The sequence below is a fragment of the Zootermopsis nevadensis genome, unplaced genomic scaffold, assembly GCF_977971745.1.
Source record: "Zootermopsis nevadensis isolate Lab colony 2312 unplaced genomic scaffold, Znev_1.0 Znev_ptg000016l, whole genome shotgun sequence".
NCBI classification, from domain to species: Eukaryota; Metazoa; Arthropoda; class Insecta; order Blattodea; family Termopsidae; genus Zootermopsis; species Zootermopsis nevadensis.
In genome coordinates, this window is record NW_028259148.1 from 7,019,386 (window position 1) to 7,038,937 (window position 19,552).

At 34.5% G+C, this 19,552-nt stretch overlaps 2 protein-coding genes and 1 long non-coding RNA gene across 5 annotated transcripts; 1 reads left to right on the plus strand and 2 right to left on the minus strand.

The window, feature by feature from the left end:
* Positions 1-1,381: 1,381 nt before the first annotated feature.
* LOC110837510 (CKLF-like MARVEL transmembrane domain-containing protein 4) lies at positions 1,382-10,653 on the minus strand. Of its 3 annotated transcripts, none has more exons than XM_022079708.2 (5): positions 10,528-10,653; positions 10,024-10,217; positions 9,706-9,879; positions 7,930-8,028; positions 1,382-6,611 (listed from the first exon to the last, which is right to left on the minus strand). In XM_022079708.2, exons 2-5 carry the CDS (start codon positions 10,153-10,155, stop codon positions 6,474-6,476), a joined length of 543 nt encoding a protein of 180 aa, XP_021935400.2. In that variant the 5' UTR covers positions 10,156-10,217; positions 10,528-10,653; the 3' UTR covers positions 1,382-6,473. The 3 variants fall into 3 exon arrangements, with proteins under 3 accessions (XP_021935400.2, XP_087205652.1, XP_087205654.1); XM_087349526.1 differs by lacking the exon at positions 10,528-10,653 and adding an exon at positions 10,329-10,433; XM_087349528.1 differs by lacking the exon at positions 10,528-10,653 and adding an exon at positions 10,294-10,356.
* An 85-nt stretch (positions 10,654-10,738) lies between these two features.
* LOC147873721 (uncharacterized) lies at positions 10,739-13,460 on the plus strand. Its single transcript, XR_015535300.1, has 2 exons — positions 10,739-11,118; positions 12,084-13,460. It is a non-coding gene; the product is annotated as an uncharacterized LOC147873721 (long non-coding RNA).
* On the minus strand, positions 12,126-17,433 carry ast (single-strand DNA endonuclease protein asteroid). The gene is made up of 3 exons (XM_022079639.2): positions 17,181-17,433; positions 15,657-16,483; positions 12,126-14,710 (listed from the first exon to the last, which is right to left on the minus strand). Exons 2-3 carry the CDS (start codon positions 16,479-16,481, stop codon positions 13,109-13,111), a joined length of 2,427 nt encoding a protein of 808 aa, XP_021935331.1. The 5' UTR covers positions 16,482-16,483; positions 17,181-17,433; the 3' UTR covers positions 12,126-13,108.
* Positions 17,434-19,552: the final 2,119 nt, after the last annotated feature.

Below are 19,552 nucleotides of genomic sequence, written 5' to 3' on the forward strand. Positions count from 1 at the left end.
TATTTCCATCAGATTAATTTAAATATCATCCTCCCATTTATACCTAACCTAGATCTTCTAAGTTGTCTCCTCTCTTCAGGGTTTCCAATCAATATTTTGTACACAACCAATCTCCACTATGCACACTAATACCCTATCCACCCTCTCCCCCTTGATTTGACTGTCCTAATAATATTTTGTGATGAGCACAAATTATACAAGTTTCTTCAGCCTCCTGTCACGTCAACCCACTTAGGTCCAAATATTCTCCTTGGCTCCATGTTCTGAAAAACACTCAATTTCCTGTAATACAAACACCAAGTATCACCCCCACACAAAACATGTAAAAAAAGATTTTATATATTTTAATCTTTGTTTTTAGAGCAGACAGAAAGACAAACGATACTGAACTGTATGATAACAAACATGCCCCACATTTGATATGCTCTTAACTTATTTGTGAATGCAATTTTCATTTATTTCATTCCAAAATATTTGTTTGAAATTTGCCACATTTTCAAAGGATTTATTAGCTACATTTATATAATGATTTTGTCCTGTAGCGCTGTTTGTCGCCGCTACATGCGTGGGCAGAAAGAACTCTTCTTCTAAGTTTTTGTGGCATGGTGGACTGGCATATTCCCTCCAGCATTTTACAAGAGCACCGTCATATAAGCAGCCATGTGTTGTCTTTATGACGCAAATTCTATTTGTGTAATCTTGGACTAGCGGTTAGAACTCTGGCCTTGTAATCTTGGGGTCTCGGGTTCGATTCCCGGCGGTGCCCAAATTTATAACTTGTGTTGGGCAAGGCCGTGGTCTAGGCAACACGGAGTTTTCCTCCGTGGCATCCCAACAATTACTCCATTCACACACAGAAGAAGGCAATGGCAAACCACTTCTGGATCATCTGCCAAGAAAGTATATGAACAGGTCCCAGTCCGAGAAAAGGATGGAAGGATCCTGTTCATATGGACCTGTCATAAGACAGAACACTAAATAAATAAAAGTCTGGTAATGAGACAAAAACCTCTCAACATTTACTTCTAGAACAGCTTCCTTCTCAATATCTAATAGAGCTTCTGTGTAATCCTTTATGACGTTTATATTATCATCAAATATCTTAACATCATCAGCACCGACCTAAAGCTGATGTGTCACATTCAGTTCCAATTCCTCCGTTTTCCCACAACTGTAAATAGCTAGGTAAAATTTGTATTCGACTGAATGACATTTCACTCCTACCTAAGACAGTATCCTGGTTAACAGTCAACATGTGCATGAACCACAACTACACATATTTACATACACAAGTCTAAAATCAAGACTTTGGTCATAACAAGCAATGTCACAGTATATAACTTTGCTTACATAAAAGAACAAATCAACTTGAACACACTGCTCATAATTATAAAGTGTATTTTATACCCTTGCTGCAGTCTTCACAGTATTATACAAAATATTACATAGTAGTAACAGCAGTAGTATAGGAGTAGCAGTAGATTATTTATTACACACAGTACAGTACATTAATACAGAACTATTCATAAATTTATTTCCATATGAAAATTTAACAATGCTCTGTCAAATATCATGAACCCAAATAAGTGTTGTATCTCCACAAAATACAGGTGTCAGAACTTTAGCTAGTACTTGGCTGTAATCATAACTGGTTTACAACTGAAGACTACAGCACTTCCGCATGACAAAAAATAGTCCCAAAAGAACTACATTATTGACACTCTGTAAGTAGCAAAACTGAGACAACAAACCTGGGGTGTATAAAAGAGATTCCATATCCTTGTTCTCTGTTGCCTTAAATATAAAACAATGAGGGTTTAAAAAAAATTAAATCAGAGTGTTGAGGTACACATAATAAATATTAGATCCATCACTTTTAATATGAATAACATCAATTTGAGACCCTTATGACTAATGTGCAGCCACATAACACAGGACAGAAATTATCTACTTTGAAGATCAAAATCCATAACACACATTTCTGACTCAGAAAAATAAGTAAAAATGAACACATGAAACCTGCTTTGTTCACTAAGAAATGGAATCTCTCATTATCACATCTTGACAGGAATGATTTAACTCAATAGTCAGAGCAACACCTTATGCAGCAAAACAAATGTTGCATTTTACTAAACAGAGCAATTCAGAGACTTCATATAATGTTTCTTAAATAAGAGTAAAACTTCCCAGAACGACTGAATGACTATAGCTCAACAGTCAGCTCTCCAAACAGGACACTGTCTGGAACTACTTTTATATTTCAAAACAGAAAGAAACTGTTCCCTGTAAGAACTAAAATTGTACTGCATAATTAAATAATTGAGCTAGAGAATAATTTAATTTTTTTAAATTAATCTGTCATATACAGAGTGAGAAACAGAATATAAATTAATGATTCAAATGATTATTTCATTGTTTATAACAATACTTTTTCAACTGTTTATGGAATGTAGTTTCAAATGTATGATGGCTTGAATTATGAATTAGAAAGGTTGTGAATGTGGTCATGGCCAGTTTTTTTATAAGATATTAGCCTGGATAAGCTGAGGAAAACCAGGACAGTTAACCACTAAGCTAAAATTTTAACACAGGAATAATAACCACTCAAACACAATTTGTGCAACTAAATTGAACAAGTTGCCCTGATACATTAAACCGAGAAAAATTATGTAACTTCTGAGTAAATCTCAAAAAGAACACTCACAAGATTACACTTAAGAATAAAATTATACCAAAATGTAAATATCTCAATCATGAGAACCATGTACATATATAGTTATTTCCTGGCTGGTTTACCAGAAAGACAGCTGTTATGACAGCAACTCAGAGAGGAAGCAGTCTTGAAAAAACATGTCATTTATTTATGCTATGATGGTATTAGGATAATATAGTGAATTGGAGAATATTAGAGGAAGAGAGCATTATGTTTTTAGTGATAAATTCTAAATTTCTCAGAGACAGATTTAAGAAACTGAACACAAATAGAAACTACATCATTACTATCACTACTACTTGAATCATTATAATAATGTAACTTATCACAAAATAAAGAGTTGTGGGATAAATATAAAAATTCAAAATGTTCCCAAATAATAAGTAATTCTATAATTTTCAATGAAGTTTCTGGTGTTTAGTGCTGAGACTTGCATAATGTGTATTACATGACAAAATACATATTACATGAGATTTGAGATTCTCACAGCAGTGAAAACATGAATCATGGTATTCTGGGTCGTGACACCACATAGTCTCATAACCATACAAGACTACATGCCATCACAACCGAGAAGACCACTATCTACACAAAAATCTATCTAATTCCAAGCTATTCAATGTGTAATCTGCAGGTGGACTTTATAATAATGTTTTAAAAAAAATGGACAACACATCTTGACCTGAAATAACACATAAGAATAGTGCCTTGGAATTCAGAAAACAATGACTGATTTACATACTTATATACAAACACATGTACACATCCAGTAACATCAAATTGAACAGACTACAAATATATTGTATTTATGTGAAATGCTGCCCTTTTCCTTGCTATATATAATTCATCTTGTACGTTTACAGTACAAAAAACATGGATTCTGTACTTTTAATGCCAAAATTTCATTTTTATGACATGCATTTGCAATATTTTTTTCCTCCACTATAAAATGTATCATGTTTTTAAATACCTGACCCAATAAAACAGCCTGAAATCCCAAATGAAAATCACGCTCTGCATTTCAGCATGTATCCTCTCTTCACATAAACATTTTCAAGAACTAGCAATTCATACTTCACACATTATACAATGATTTTACAAACGCTACATGCAGTAACTTAAAATATATACTTAAATAATTCCTTTCCAAAAGAAACCAAACAATATGGCAATTATATCAGCCATAAATACAGTATGTAATATCAGGGCCAACTTATTTTACACAAATACCAAACTGTTTTATATAACATATAATATTCCTGGTGAAGCACTGATGTAATACTTAACATACATAAATTATTAGCACAAAGAGCAATAAAGTTTTTTCTTTGTTTACATTACTAACAATATTAATTAACATAAACATCATTTTTCAAGAACAAACATATAGTACAACATTTACTGCCCTTCATAACCACCAGAACTGCTTGTAAATGTAAATGTAGAAGTACCTAACAGCATTTCTGTACACATGAGATGTTAAAAAGATATTTTTAAATAAGATATGTATTTTATTTTTCATAGTACCAAGCACTCTACATTGACATATCTGCATTTTTTTACCTTAGTTCAGTACTAAGCCAGTATTTTAGAGATATAAAGTAAATTATGCAGTCATAATTCTAAGCAAATACAAGGCAACATGTAAGTGGAAATAATTTTTTTATTTCAAAAAAAAATCTTACGATTAAAATTTAAAAGTGAAAAATATCCATTTATAACTTGAAGCACATCAATTATTAAATGTGCTGTCAAAGTAAATTATTTTAGGTGCTCTAAAAGATCATATTCTGAAGCAATTACAATATGCTTCAGATCAGCAACACTGTACATATCAATGAGAAATAATTTCTGGTAACAATGTTATATCTATAAAACTATGTAAGGTATGTACACATTTCTGTACTCACCACATGGAAAGGCAGAGTTATTTCTTGAAAAAATACATTTTACATTCACAGGAAAAGAATTTGAACAAGTTGTTCAGTTTGTATGACCTGGAAAGTGGGTGTTGATTCTAAATTATATCTGGGTCCTGTGTTTTAAATTCCCTTCCAGCCTGTGTTTATCCTGCTTCCAAGAAAATCATTGCTTTATATATTAGTTTGGGCAGTTTCCCCACTTCCATATGTATATTACTATTGTATTCATTTTTAAGTATATCAATTTCCTTTGATTGTTGCCTAATGATTACAAAAATTGTATAATTCAATCTTGAACCACACTAAAATCTGTACTGGCAGCTTAACTAATGGACATACTGTGTATGTATCATGGCTTAAATTGTTATCCATACCTCCTTATAAATATAAATTAATTGTATCTTCTTAAAGTTATGTGGTCTTATTCTTACAAGTGATCCCCCTTTTGTTTGTACTATTGGTGATAGTAGCTGAGTGGGAAGAAATGGTAAAATTGGTCATGTTGGGGGTGTCCAATAGCAACCCCATGTCCATTACACTTGATATAACATACTTTATAAACTGTTAATAACAGGCTAATCACTTTAAAATTGGTGTGAGAATAATTTCAGAACAAATATTTTATCATAATATGAAGTTCAACTGAAATTAAGTTGAAGACAATGGTAGTAAAGAATAGAAAATATACTAGACCAAATCAAGAGCTGATTTTGAATTTTAAAAATTATGCACTACACAGAACACTTCAAGCTACTCCTGCATCATTACTCTAGATGAAGAATCATTCAAAGATGATCTTCTCCAGAATTACAGAATTCAAGAAGTTTCAAAATTTCATATATAATGCTTATTTCTGTTAATACACTCTGATTTTATATGTTACACATAAATATTAATAATGTATCAGATTGTATTTTTGCATCATACTGTGGTTATACCTGAACATTTGCTCATTTCTGCTTTAACACAACAGTTGTTTACAAATAAAATAATGTGATTATCACATCATTTATATCATGTCATAACTTAATAACTGATCTATAAAGCTCCACCTGAAACATGTCACAGTAATCAGTAATGATATGAAATAAATGATGTGCTAAGTGCATAAATTTATTTATAAACAACTGTTGTGTGAAGACAGCAATTACCAAATAGTCACATAAATAATACAATAAGGCAACATCTCATATGTATCTGTTTGTAATACTCAATGCTGGTCAGTAAACCTGGGCTCATCAATTGTGCTGATAGAGACACTAAAAATTACACATCTTTATTACAATGTTCACATGTAATGGGTTGCAACTGCCATTATAGCATCATAACATACCTTTGAAATAGAGGGTTAAATGATATACCACTTACCCCGAAGTAATACTTAACAAGAAAGCAATCACCAAATTTCTGTACCATCTAAGAGGACCACCAGCAAGAGACAGTGAAATTTGTTACTTAATCATGTTAAGAGCCTCTCAAATATCCTTATAAATAAAAGTAGCAATATATTGCTGCAAGAACATTATCTTTTTACATTTATCATGATCCAACAAATAATAGGATCTGCAAAGAACACATCAGTACACCTTCTGGCAGAGTAATGTAAAAATGAAACCACAAAAGCTCAAAAACAACAGCCCATATTAACATCTCTACTTCAACTTCATTTAATATTTCAATATGATCCTAGATTCCTAGGTATAACCTTTGAGTTTTCTATCATCATTTTCTTGCAAGTACTCAGTCCTCATGATCCTTATTATTTGCATTTACTGTCCAAGCCTCACATGTGATAAAGCAGCATTACTGAAGAGACATGAAGAAAAACCAGCTTTATTTCAGTATGCTGGTGAGGTAACTGTACTTGAAGATTTGGTGACAACACGTTCACCCTGAGCTAGAGCACCTGAACGGACAGCATTGAACTTCAGGAATGCATCATAGCCATATGCAATCATGGCCACAAAACCAAAGAACTGAAATGAACAAATAAACACACCTTTAGAAAGAGGGTCAAAAAAGTAGTTACAAGCAAAGGGTTATTAAGTGGGGATAAGGGAAGTGATAAGGGAAGTGAAGTGTCTTAGTCTCCAAGTGATGAAGGGCTGTAGTTCTTTGGGATAAAAGTTTCATGTACTGTGGTCTGACTTTATATTCTAATCTATTAATTATTGTGATTAATTAAAGGATGTGTGTTTTTGAAATGTGTGTGTGTTTTTGTCTTGTGTGTATGTGTGTCCGTGTAAGGTGGAATGTTTTTGTAGGGGTGGATGTCTAGTTGTGTGTGTAGGGTGTTCTATGGAGTGTACTTGTTTATATTATATGTATTTTGTTGTAATTGTGTAGTGTAAGGACCTCTGCCACCAGGTGCAAACCCAATTGCAGTAATATCATAATAATAATATTCTGTCATAATCTATTATAAAAATTTGTGATTCCTCGTTGTCGTCAATAAATTACGTCATCAACAATGCCGAGTATAAACAAACTCGGCATTGTTGTGGAACACAACAATGCCGAGTACAACACAACAATGCCGAGTATAAACAAACTCGGCATTGTTGTGGAACACGACAATGCCGAGTACAACACAACAATGCCGAGTTTAGTGTCTTACTCAAGATTTTAAAACGCAACCAACCCCCCCGAAAGGGGGTTGGTTGCTTTTTAAACACTTGATCAAGCTCCCCTGAAAGGGGGTTGGTCAAGTGTTTTAACCCTCCATTCGGGGGGTTTAGTTTAGTTTCTTACACAAGATTTTAAAATGCAACCCCCCCCCCCCGAAGGGGTTCTTTGCTTTTTAAAAACTTGACCAACCCCTCCGAGGAGCTCCGAAAGGAGCGTTCTGCACTAGTAAATAAAAAGTGTTTAAATCGAGCATAGTAATCTCTTTTAACACTTTAACTATCTGGCTTCCTTATGCCCTTCATTGACACAAAAGTTTAGTTTATAAATACTGCAAGATCATATACACAACAATCAGTACAGCGTCAAATGCAGCAATGGAATTCTGGTGTATTTATAAACAACCAGAGACAAAACTATCCATAAACACCTAAGTGGTGTTTAGCCGTTAAAGATAATCATGTCCAACACACCTCTTTATCTATGCAATATGTATCATTCATTATAGAAATCTTCACATTAGTTCCATTTGTATCATTTTATGTTGCAAAAGATTTAAATGTATGAGTCAACAAAAAAATTTACATGTTCAGTCACAAATTCACAATATCATTTCAACCCCCCCTACCTAAATGGTAACACAGGAAAGCTAAAACTGCCATTACTTACCGCAGCTGCTCCAAATGCTTCATCATATTTGCCATCGGCAGCTGCCAATGAAGCTGCCAGAAGATAGAAGAATGTCCAAATAGTACAAAACACAAATTCCTGAAAAGAAAAATTTCATAACAAGCTTCAGAAGCCATTCACTACAGATTATTCAATGGCTGTAATGTGTGGTGCCTTACTGATACAGAAGATTTGTGGGAGGGGCATATAGTATACACAGAGGATACAAAATAAATACACAATTCTGATGGAAAATCAGAAGAGAAACTTAGAAGAGACAGTGAAAGATGGAAAGATATTAAAAGTGGATCAAATAGGAGGGTCAAAAGGTATGAAGCAGATTCATCTGGCTCAATAAGGGACCTGTGGCATAATGAAGCATTAGGTTCCATACAAGGCAGACAAGTTTGCAATACCTTATAAGAAACGGATCATTATACCCAAATAACTTTACAAGCGGGCTGCTGTGAAGATTCTTTCAGTCACCTTTGAAGACCGCAGCAAAGAAACAGTGATTTTCAAAGAGTGGTTCTGGAAACCTTAAACACGTCCAGGCACTCAAAAAATACATCACATCATTCCTGCTTTAAAAAAATGTTCAGACAAAATTGTTTTCAGAAACAGATTTGTTCAACACCATACACATAAATACAAAAGGCCTATCCCACATGAACCATGAGTTATGTGGGAGGATCCTATTGTATAACACACAACTAAACTTTAAAAATAAAATGTACCTAACTAATTAATCATACAGAAGATATTCAAACAAAAGGTCCTCATAAACAGTGGCCTGTAGATAATAGAGATCAAAATTTTCATCCACAGTATGTAAACACAAAAGTAATGAACTTGAACATTGTTTCTCAAATGATGATCCACAAACTCCATGTCCACAAGTCTGGGCCAAGGGGTCCATACAATTTTGTTTTGTTCCAATGAAAAAGCACGTGAAACGAAATCTATATGTAAGTAAAGACAAATATGACAAACATTTTAAAAATTTCACAAAATACATTTATCTTTCTTGAATACATATTATTAACTGTGGTACATGGTTTTATTTCAATCTTTCTTTATATGTAGCACAACCTTTCACAAATGGGACCTTTGAAATTACTAGGGCAAGCAAGATGGTTCCTACACCACTTGGTTCCAAATCCAGTGTAGATGGTCCCATTCATTTTAAATTTCCCATAGCTCCCATAGTTGGGGAGGGTGGTGGTGGTAAGGGGTTCTCAAGTGTGTTGAGTACTGTAAAGGGGTCTGTGGACCTAAAATATTTGAGAACCACCAGAACTAAAATATGCTATTTAGGTGAAAATAAGTGAGCAAGAGAGAGAGAAGAGATTGAAACTCTGAGGGAAAGATAATTACCCTATGTACATTTCTCTGAAGTGCCCTGAAACATAACTTTGTGCAGAATGATACATTAAAAAAAAAGCTGTGAAATCAGCAATACAAATGATTTCCTTTCAACCAAACATATTTGGATTGTTGCAACAAAATGTATATTGAAGATTTCCGTCTTCTGGGTTGTTGAATATATTCATCGCCCTAATGACGGAGGTAGTATGACCCCTGAAACAACAACAACCCAGAAGACGGAAATCTTCATACTCACCGCTGTGAGAACCTCAAGTCTTACAAAATGTATATTGTGTACAGGTCATGTTATATCAAAATTCCATTGTTTTACAAGTATTATAAAATAAATAACATAAGAAATGTATTACGTTCACGTGTAATGAAAATACATTCTCAGAACACACTTACTATCTTCAACCATGGAATCCTATAGAACTTCTCAATTACATGAAACAGGTACAAAGCCAATAGTATTCCAGTGAACCAAAATCCACCCATGGCCACAGTATTAAACCAGCTGCCACGTGATGATATTGCTCCATATGATACTGTAATACAAATGAAACCCAAAAGATTCAGCACCTGAAAATAAAAAGAAAACACTAAACTGATCCTGTTCCCATCAGTGTAATTCCTAATATCCGATGTGGAGAAGTTGTGATTTTGACAATCTTCTGGATGTGGTAAAATTAACACTAATTAAAATCCTGGAAATGGGTTACTTACAATCTGTGCTATTTTCAGCATCCCTGGAATGGTCCGAATGTAAAGGGGGTCATAACGAATATTTGTCTGCACAGTGGTATTAGATGATGTGACTGTTGTAGTGTGCTGATCAGGAAATCCTTGATCTGCCATTCTGCTGTGTTAAATTTCCAATTATCACTCCTGTAACTGTTGTTATACTTCAGCAGATATGCCTGAAAACGAAAATAGGTCATCGAAAACACCAGAGCCAATACTACATGCAAGTTTCTTGTTACACGTTTAAACCACCTTTAACCAGGCTAATTATATGATAAAATTTGCACCCAAATAAACAATATCCGACAGCCAGGCAAGTGAAAGTCACTAGTATGAATATTTATCACTTTGTATCATCGCTGAAAATAGGAATACGCCTACTAAATGGGAGGAGTTATTAAATCATTCAAATTACTTGGATACCGCACATTAAACGAAGTAACTTATTTTATAATGATTTTCAAGTTACCACACACTAACTCTTACCAGTAATTTTCAATCACTAAACGCCAATCTAGGTGATTTTTATTAACAAGAGTACAACTAATAAACTAACATCGATCTGACCCAATCTGACGATTTTAAAATGGATCAGGATCGAAAACATAAAGAAATTAAATGTCCTTTTAACATACTTCATTTCCCTTACAATAAGAAATTTTGTATGTAATCTACCACCAAGTACACTCTCATTAACATCCTTGGAAGTTCATCTTTGACGACGGGTTCAAATGCCAAACTATGGCAAGAATAAACATATGCCCCTAAAAGAAGAACAGGTATATTATTTATGGAGGAAAAAACTATGTATTCAGATTCTATGCAGCCTGCTGTTACTTTATATAGTCTAGGTGGGCCACAGAAGCAGTCTGATGTGGCTGCAAGGAAAAAATAACTGCCGGTGCTAGAAATCATACATTGGCTGCATTGCCCAGTTAGGCGTTCTATCTACAATTCTGGTCACCCGAAACTACCATCACATCTGTGCACATTTATGGCAGTGCATTTATCAATGGCCAGAAGGAAAGGATAAGTTTTTGTGCAGATTTCCGGGATTGACACTGGAACAATTTTGTTGTAAAGTTGAAGCTTTTCTATTTGCAGTATTTTTTTTATTTATTTACAAGTTCCAAGAATCCAATAGTGGATATAGAACACGTCACAAACTCAAGTATAAAAACATAAAATACATACATTAAAAAATTATATCTAGACAAGCAGCGTACTAAATTCAAGACAATATAATTAGTATTTTTATTACAATAGTTATCCAATTAAGTACTCATCCACAGTGTAAAACGAGTGAGTAATTAAGAAATGCCTTAATGCAACCTTGAACTTTTTAAAATTATTTGAGGTATTCTTAACCTCTGTGGGTAATTTATTAAATATCTTTATACCCGCATAGTGAACTCCTTTCTGATAGATAGTTAAATTGGCTTGGGGTAGATACAAATTTTGTCTCTGTCTAGTATCAATAGTATGAGAGTCAATGTTTGATGGAAAAAGAGTTTTGTTTTGTAATACAAACAATAATAAAGAAAATATATATTGTGATGCCAACGGTAAGATATCTAATTCTTTGAATATATTTCTACACGATACTCTATTGCTACATCCCATCATTGTTCTAATTGCCTTTTTCTGAAGGAGAAAAATAGTGTAACTACTAGATGAATTTCCCCAGAAAATGATGCCATAGCTCATTAAGGAATGAAAGAAAGCATAATAAATTGTCTTTAGTACTGAAATAGACATATATGGTTTCATATTTCTAATTACATAGCAAGCCTTGCTCAATTTTTTAATAAGTAGATCAATATGATTCTTCCAAGTTAATGCACCATCAATCATAATTCCCAAGAATTTAGTACAGAAGATATTATTAATGAATTTATTATTATAACTTATTGTGACAGTATCTGACATTTTTCTCTTAATTTTAAAATTAATATAATGTGTCTTATTAAAGTTATAGTCTGAGTTACTGTGTTTTGAATGTTTAATTTATTTTTAATTGCAACTTCTTTTTGTTTGTTTAGACACAAATGACTGAATATAGCAGTGGAGAAAAAACTTGTGAATATGGTTATAGAATAGAGCAGAATTTATTTACATTCCATAGATCCTTCATTGGCCCAAGCCAAGGACATACATCTTAGCACAGATACAGTACTTGTTTCTAATACAAATATAAATTACATAATTATGACGGTAATTTTAAGTCATCAACAGTATTACCACAAAAAGTAATTATACAAAAAACCATACCCAATATTGTTTACATTTTATAATAGCTGAGAATTTTTGGATGACAAATTCTTCTATAGAGTACAAGCGAGACAGGGAATCCTTTATAAACTGGCTTAAACTTCTTTATAAAAGGTCTGAATCATGATATAATGTAGTGTAAATATTGTAAAGGCCCTGCAGGAACATATATTTGGAAGAGACTAACTGAAATCTGGATATCCACAGGAGATTACCTTTAAGTTAACGTACTTCTTCAGCAAAACACTGCAATTACACTGGCCTTGCCATAACACTACACACATAAAATAAAAAATAGTTCCTAACATTTGGAAAACAAAAAATGCATAAACAACTTTGTAAGTATAAATGAGTTCAAGACTACAGGATTTAAAAAAAAAGTTGATCAACTTTCAATCTTAGGCAATTGCAATAAATATATATAGTTAAATAAGAATTAATTAAATAACAATAGATCCATTATGGGATTTCAATACTCAGTCATGATTTTTTAACAAGCAGCAAAAGCTGAATTCATACAAATGGAATACCAGGTGTTGAATATATAAATTGTAAAAGTCACCATGATAAATTGTATTAAGTACATGCTGTTACTTAGACCCATGTGAAGAATATTATTGAAATTTAACTTTCACAAATTCTAAAAGACAATTTTCTGAGGTTCTCATAGCGACAAGTAGAAAGATGGCTTTCTTTTGGGAAGGGTGGCATCACTCTGATGATGGAGGCAGTAAGATCCTCTAAAATGTAAGTCAACATCCACCAAACTACATGATGCTACATTCATTTTATGACATTACTGATTACTGCCACCCAAACTGAGGGCATAAAATCTGTTATGGTCTATGAATCTCATGTTTTCAGTCTGTGATCTGACACTGACATTTTCTTCATTACCCCCTGCTGATTTATTATAACATTTCGAACCATTCTTTTTCTTCTTTTTGTGTGTTCTCTTCCTTCTCTGTGTCACTGTTAAGTGTGTGAAGAAATCTGTTACAGATTTTACCATAACTCTGTATAAAGCTGCTACTGAGGAAGCACATTTTAAAAGATGAGTCAGAACATAGTTCTCGACATCTGAATGTTTCTTAAAGCTCATATATGCATTGTAAATAAAAGTTCCTGAATAAAAGTTGTCAACTCGACATTGTATGAAAGGTAAGTTGAGCAGAGCATTGAGATGCTTAACATGCAGCAAGCAGCTCTGAAACTGTGCAAACATGTGTACTACACTCACAGAAAATAAACTCGGATTACTCCTCAGTCCATCATTCATCTGGTGATATTGTAACATGGTCTCAACTAAACACAAACACTCTTCACTTGACACTGCCATCAAAGCATCAGTCACTGAACCACAGTTGTTTTCTCTATCACAAGGCAAATTATTTTTAAACAAATCTAATAATTCTCCACTGTCTCCCTCAATTGTATCAATATCAGTTTTATCTTCATTTTCTTTAACATTTTGTAACATAACAATTTTCTTAAGTTTGTCTCCATTTTGTTTTAAGAAAGTTTTCTTTGACCTGTAATATCCTGCACGTCTGTCAACAACATTCAAAGAAATTATGCTAAATAATACTGCATGAATATGATGTATTGTAAGTGATGGTTCAGACACATTTCTACCCCAGTAAGTCAGGGCAACAATAAATATCTTCCACTCATCTGGAAAACTATTCAAGATGACAATGTCATCAGCATCAAAACCCGTGACATCAAACAGCAGGCTTCTTCTAATGGATACTGGTAAGTCAGGTATACTCTTCAATGGTGGAAACACTTTCACTGAAGCAGTACCATATGTGGGCGACAGAACGAGAGTTTGGAGTTGAGCATTTTTGTTATACACAATATACTGTAACTGTAGCTCATGTGTAACGTTACCAGCTGTGAGGAGGCCATATATGGCACACATTAGTGAGAGACTAATTCTATGGGAGAATGGTAATGAGAAGTTCTCAACTTGTGGTGCAGAAAAGTGAATTTGATGAACAAGCATATTGATGAAACATCGTGGAAGGTTTCCACAACGTAAGCTGTCCTTGAACCAGTCTGGAAACATATTTTGTGGCAGCATATCTATATCATACAACAATGGTTCATCAAGTTTTCTCCTGTTTTCCTTTCCACCCTTGTGTTCATATATCTGAACCGTTTTGATCTGATGTGAATTGTTATCAGTGTATGAATCACTAAATGAATGGATTACATTTTCCTTCCCTTTCAGATTTGCAGCAGTGACAGAGCTGCATTCTAATTCTGAACAGCCTTCCATTGGTATGACCAAATATGGAAACAAATTGCTTAAACGTATTCTATACCCAGCTATTATTTCATTCAGCTTTTTGGTAACAACTTTACGCTGTCGTCCTTCAATGTGCTGAAGGATCTGTAAAGAATTAAAAGGGAATAAACATTACACAGTCCATATAATCATGAGTTGAAATGGGAGATTAACATTAAAACAGACATTTGGCAAGTTGCAAAGTTGTAAACTGGGTCAAGATTATATCCAATGGTGAGTTTTGGTGATATCTGGTTCTATTACTAATGATAAATGGAAAAACAAAACATGCATTGGAAGGTAAGAAAGTGACGTCAAATCTACAAAAACTTAATAATGAAGAACCCAATTTTGGGTTTTTTTTAAAAAACTTTATTTATAGTTTATTTACAGATGCATTCAGTGCCTCAGATTATATAGCATAAAATGATAGGATGACAATAAATAATGAACTGAAAAGGATGTGGAAGGTCATGGACTAATTTCAGGTTCAATACGGGCATTTGCCTGGAATGACTGAAAAAAAACAACATAAAACCTGTCATGATAGGTCTCTGGGCTGAAATTTGAACCCAAGACCTCCAGAATATGAAGTAGATGTGCTAACCACTTGAAGTTCAGTTGTCATATATGAGAAAATTAACTCACAAAATAATAAATATTCCATCTGGTGAAAAAGGAATACTATTACCATAACCTTACACCAACATGGAAAAACTTAATAAATTAATTTAATTAAATGAGGAAAGAATTAAAGATCATTAACAGATTTATACATAAACAAATTATTGTTGTCACAGAACACAGTTGGTCCTGCTATTGGTACTTCAGGCTTGAACTGGATTTGAGTACAGAAAAATTGGGTTTCGAACAAGCACAAGTAACATAATAAAGGTAATCCTCTGATTTTGGATGGGCTGGGCTAGATGGTAAATCAGGCTGTGTAAGGTAAAATTCTAAAATTTCATGCTTTATAGTCTTCAACTCTAGTACAACATAAGTCTTGGAACAACAGAATGAGATGCTAAATGTATGCAATAAACTGACTTACCTTTTCAACAGCTGTCTCCACATTTTCTTTCTTTAACCATTTGAAGAGTCCCATAATTTGTCGTTCAGTTTTGCTTACAGAACAGTTCCTTGGCAATTGTATTTGTGACAGGAAATTTTCAAACATTCTATGTTCAACATAGTCATTCCCTAGCAAAGCAGACACCACAGGAAGCAACGACTTGTCCAAACCACCAAGACTATCAAGAAATTTGTCTCTGTTATAAATCTGACAGTCAATGTGGTGCCTAACATCTGTATACTGTACAGATTCATGCTCTTCTGGCTTCAAAACAACAGTTGAGAATGGTATGTACAGAACATCATACACATAGAAATCTGAATCATAACTCAGAACTGGACATTGCAGTCTTTGAGCTACAGCCGCAATCTCAGCATCTGCCTCAAAGTCACACTGAGCAAATGGGATTTCCATGCTGGCTAACACATCTCTAAAAACTTCAATCATGAAGAGAGGAAAACATTTGAACTTGGACTGTGTTAAAGGTGTAATAATTTTAGCAGTAGAAACTTTGTCTTTCAACCTGGCACGAACAGTAGGCAACTTTCTAGCTTCATATCCACCATCAAAGATCACAAATGAAGTCACACAACTTCTTTTTAGGAGAGAAAAGAAATATTTCACATAATTAGCATATTTGTCATAGTCTCCACCAAATGCAGAATTGCAATTGGATACCAAGCTATAAAGCTGTGATGCTAAACTGTTGCCATCTATAATAATGGAACCATCTTTAAGTTCATATGGTTCCAGGTATTGGTCAGAGTGTTTTGCTATGTAACTAGTTAGTCCCCGAACACCCATTTCTGTAAATAAAACAGCAATAACTGAGCACTAATGACAATTCACTCCTTTTGAGGCTTATTAGCAATAGCAATTGGTAAGTTATTTCATAACAAATGCAGCAGAGAATTGAAAGTGAATGAATTATTTACAAAACTGATGAAAAAATTATGGCTGTGTGGTGTATGATAACCTGTAGATCAGAACCTGGAAAATCTCATCTTATACAATATTTTAAAGTGAATATTAAGTAGATTAGCTTTGATAGTTTAATAGTTGCGATGTAACAAAAACCATGTTAATTGTTTTAAGTGTTTAAAAATTGTAAAGCTGTGTACTGACATTTTGTACTGAAGCATGTAAATATGGCAAGTGTCACATGCATATGTGTAAATACCAATGATGAAGATATTGAACCAGGCGTAAGTAAATTAGTACACAAATTGACTGAAGGTGGTCAAACAAATATGAAGTAATTTTTGAAGATTGTGTTCTGTGTTAAAGATTATAGATATGGACATAAGGTCTACCTCTGGGGTTATGTTTCATACTTTAACATTACTAAAATACATGATAAAAATTAATAAGGACAGTCAGATAAAAATGTTTAATAGTTGTGAATTTATAGTTTACAAATTAACTATTCAGACCACATAAGGCATTATAAATTATCAGTACTTCTAGTTCCACATTCACTTCTTCTAACAACTCCATACCCACCTCATGACTAATCACACCTGATGTGAGAGCCTGGGAGACAACCACTCGCAGTGTATAACAATTTAAATTATACATAAGATCAGTAGATGACACGAGTCACCTAATTGAGACGTAAACAAGAGGCTGCTACGAGCCAACACACTGTGTGGTTTAATTCACTAATTATGGGTAGGACACACAATTGAGCAGTCGAGACCGAATGACGAACTTCAATATCTCCTTGTCAGCAACAGATGGCAATAGACTGGCGACAACCATATTCTGCATCGATGTATATCGATTTTAATCGCTCATTCGTCCAACCCTGATGTTGGAGTGCGTATGGGAAGGGTTTGCACGAATTTTAGTACTGGAGAGTCTTGCGAGCAATAGTCCAACCATGTCTATTTCCACATAAGTTGGAAAATTTTAATGCCCGCTTGACACAAGAGCTTTTTTATACAATGCTTTTTACAAGTGTTTTTTAAGTAGGAGCGTAATGTTCTGGCTGCCTAGACATCAGGCGAAACTACTGGTCACGCATTTATTTCTTCGTGGCAGGACCTGAGAGTTTTGGTTGTCATGACGTCAGACCATGAGGCACTAAGAGAACGAACGCGCCAGAATTGTTACGCTAGATATAACGTCTATCAACTTGTTTTTGTGGCAGATATCCATAGCGGCAGTTTGGTCTTGAATGCGTGCATTGACTGTAGTGATGATTTCAGTAATGTTTTCCGTTTCCTCAAAGTTTCGGATACAGTATAAGAGTATCAAGATTTACGAGTTAAACAAGTGAAGAATGCCAAATCAAGGGACTAAAAAGTTTTACTGGTTTGTGAGATTTGAGGTTTTCAATGCGTTGAGTTAGTTCGACGAGCCTACACGGCGCCAAAACCCAGAACATCACCGGATCACTTGGTTGGTCGTATTATTCTTGGATTCAAGGAACCCTTGAATGTGTAATGAGCTGCAGAAATATCGCAAGTACTTTTCCTTTACCCAGCCACCAGTAACTAATCTAAGCACTCATGACTCTACATCTAGTAAAACAGCTTCGACAATCTCATGTTGCGTGCTTCTAGAACGGATGGAATTCACTACATCTGTTCCGGGGTTAAAATGAAATTAACAGGCTATACTGGAAAATGTTTTATGTTATATTTTTACTTCTTGGGCGCTTTAGGTGTCATTTCGCATGAAGAATATCCTTCTCAATGTCGATGAGCGAGGCCCTCCGAAGTACGGGACCTGCGGCTGCCGCCTCACCCTAAGGACGGTACTGCTTTTGAGAAGTTAATAATGCTCATCTGGTGAAGAAATTGTCTGCCTTCTACAAAACCCGAAAATTCACTAGTGTGTTAAAAAGAACCAGATATTGGTCTCTATCCTTAACCACATGAACCCAGTCCACACTCTCCGCCCTACATTTGAAGACCTGTTTTAATAAAACCCTTCTATTTTTGTTTAGGTCTTCCAGGTGCTCTCTTGCCTTCAGGTTATCAGAATAAAATTCTGTAATAATTTTTCATCTTCCAATGCGTTTTGTATGCCTCGCCCATCTCATTGTCCTAATTTTGTCACACTAATAATACTTAGCAAAAAATAAAAACTATATAGCTCTTCATTTTTCTCCAGTCTCCTGCTAGTTCCTCCCACTTAGGTACAAATATTCTCCTCAGGATCCTGTTTTCAAGAAACTTCCTTTTATGTGAGAGGACAAGTTTCACATCCATACAAAACATCAGGCCTTGTAATCCTGGGGTCTCGGGTTCGATTCCCGGTGGTGCCCGAATTTATAACTTGTGTTGGGCAAGGCCGTGGTCTAGGCAACACGGAGTTTTCCTCCGGGGGCTTCCCCGGTTTCTCCGTGGCATCCCAACAATTACTCCATTCACACACAGAAGAAGGCAATGGCAAACCACTTCTGGATCATCTGCCAATAACGTATATGAACAGATCCCAGTCCGAGAAAAGGATGGAAGGATCCCGTTCATATGGACCTGTCGTCAGACAGAACACTAAATAAAATAATAAGTTTCGATATGTATCTTTGCCTTAAATAGGACAGACAACAAGTTCTGAAGTTATTGTTAATGAGTACATCCGGGACGTAATCTATTCCTAATTCTACAAAGGAAGTATAGTCATAGCTAAAAAAAATAAACAGACGTCCAGATATTAAAGGAAATGCAAGATTTAATAGGCCAACACACATTTGATATTTTTATTCAACGCTTCTTGTCAGAATTAAATTGGGCCTCACGCTAAATACTTTCGTTCAGTGAGCTCCATTCCAGTTTGGATTCCTCCGTGGTTCCATGCTTCTCCATTTAAAACCGCGTTTTAATTGGTTTTCGTCCATTTTTTGATATTTCGCGATTCACCTTGGA

What these genes read in the sequence shown, in the direction of transcription:
- LOC110837510 (XM_022079708.2), bottom strand. Translation starts at nt 10,155, where the DNA reads ATGGCAGATCAAGGATTTCCTGATCAGCACACTACAACAGTCACATCA. An exon ending in TGCTGAAAATAGCACAGATT is followed by an intron (nt 9,880 to 10,023) that starts GTAAGTAACCCA and finishes TTTTATTTTCAG; the next exon opens with GTGCTGAATCTTTTGGGTTT. An exon ending in GGATTCCATGGTTGAAGATA is followed by an intron (nt 8,029 to 9,705) that starts GTAAGTGTGTTC and finishes TTTTCTTTTCAG; the next exon opens with GAATTTGTGTTTTGTACTAT.
- ast (XM_022079639.2), bottom strand. Translation starts at nt 16,481, where the DNA reads ATGGGTGTTCGGGGACTAACTAGTTACATAGCAAAACACTCTGACCAA. An exon ending in TGGAGACAGCTGTTGAAAAG is followed by an intron (nt 14,711 to 15,656) that starts GTAAGTCAGTTT and finishes AATTCTTTACAG; the next exon opens with ATCCTTCAGCACATTGAAGG.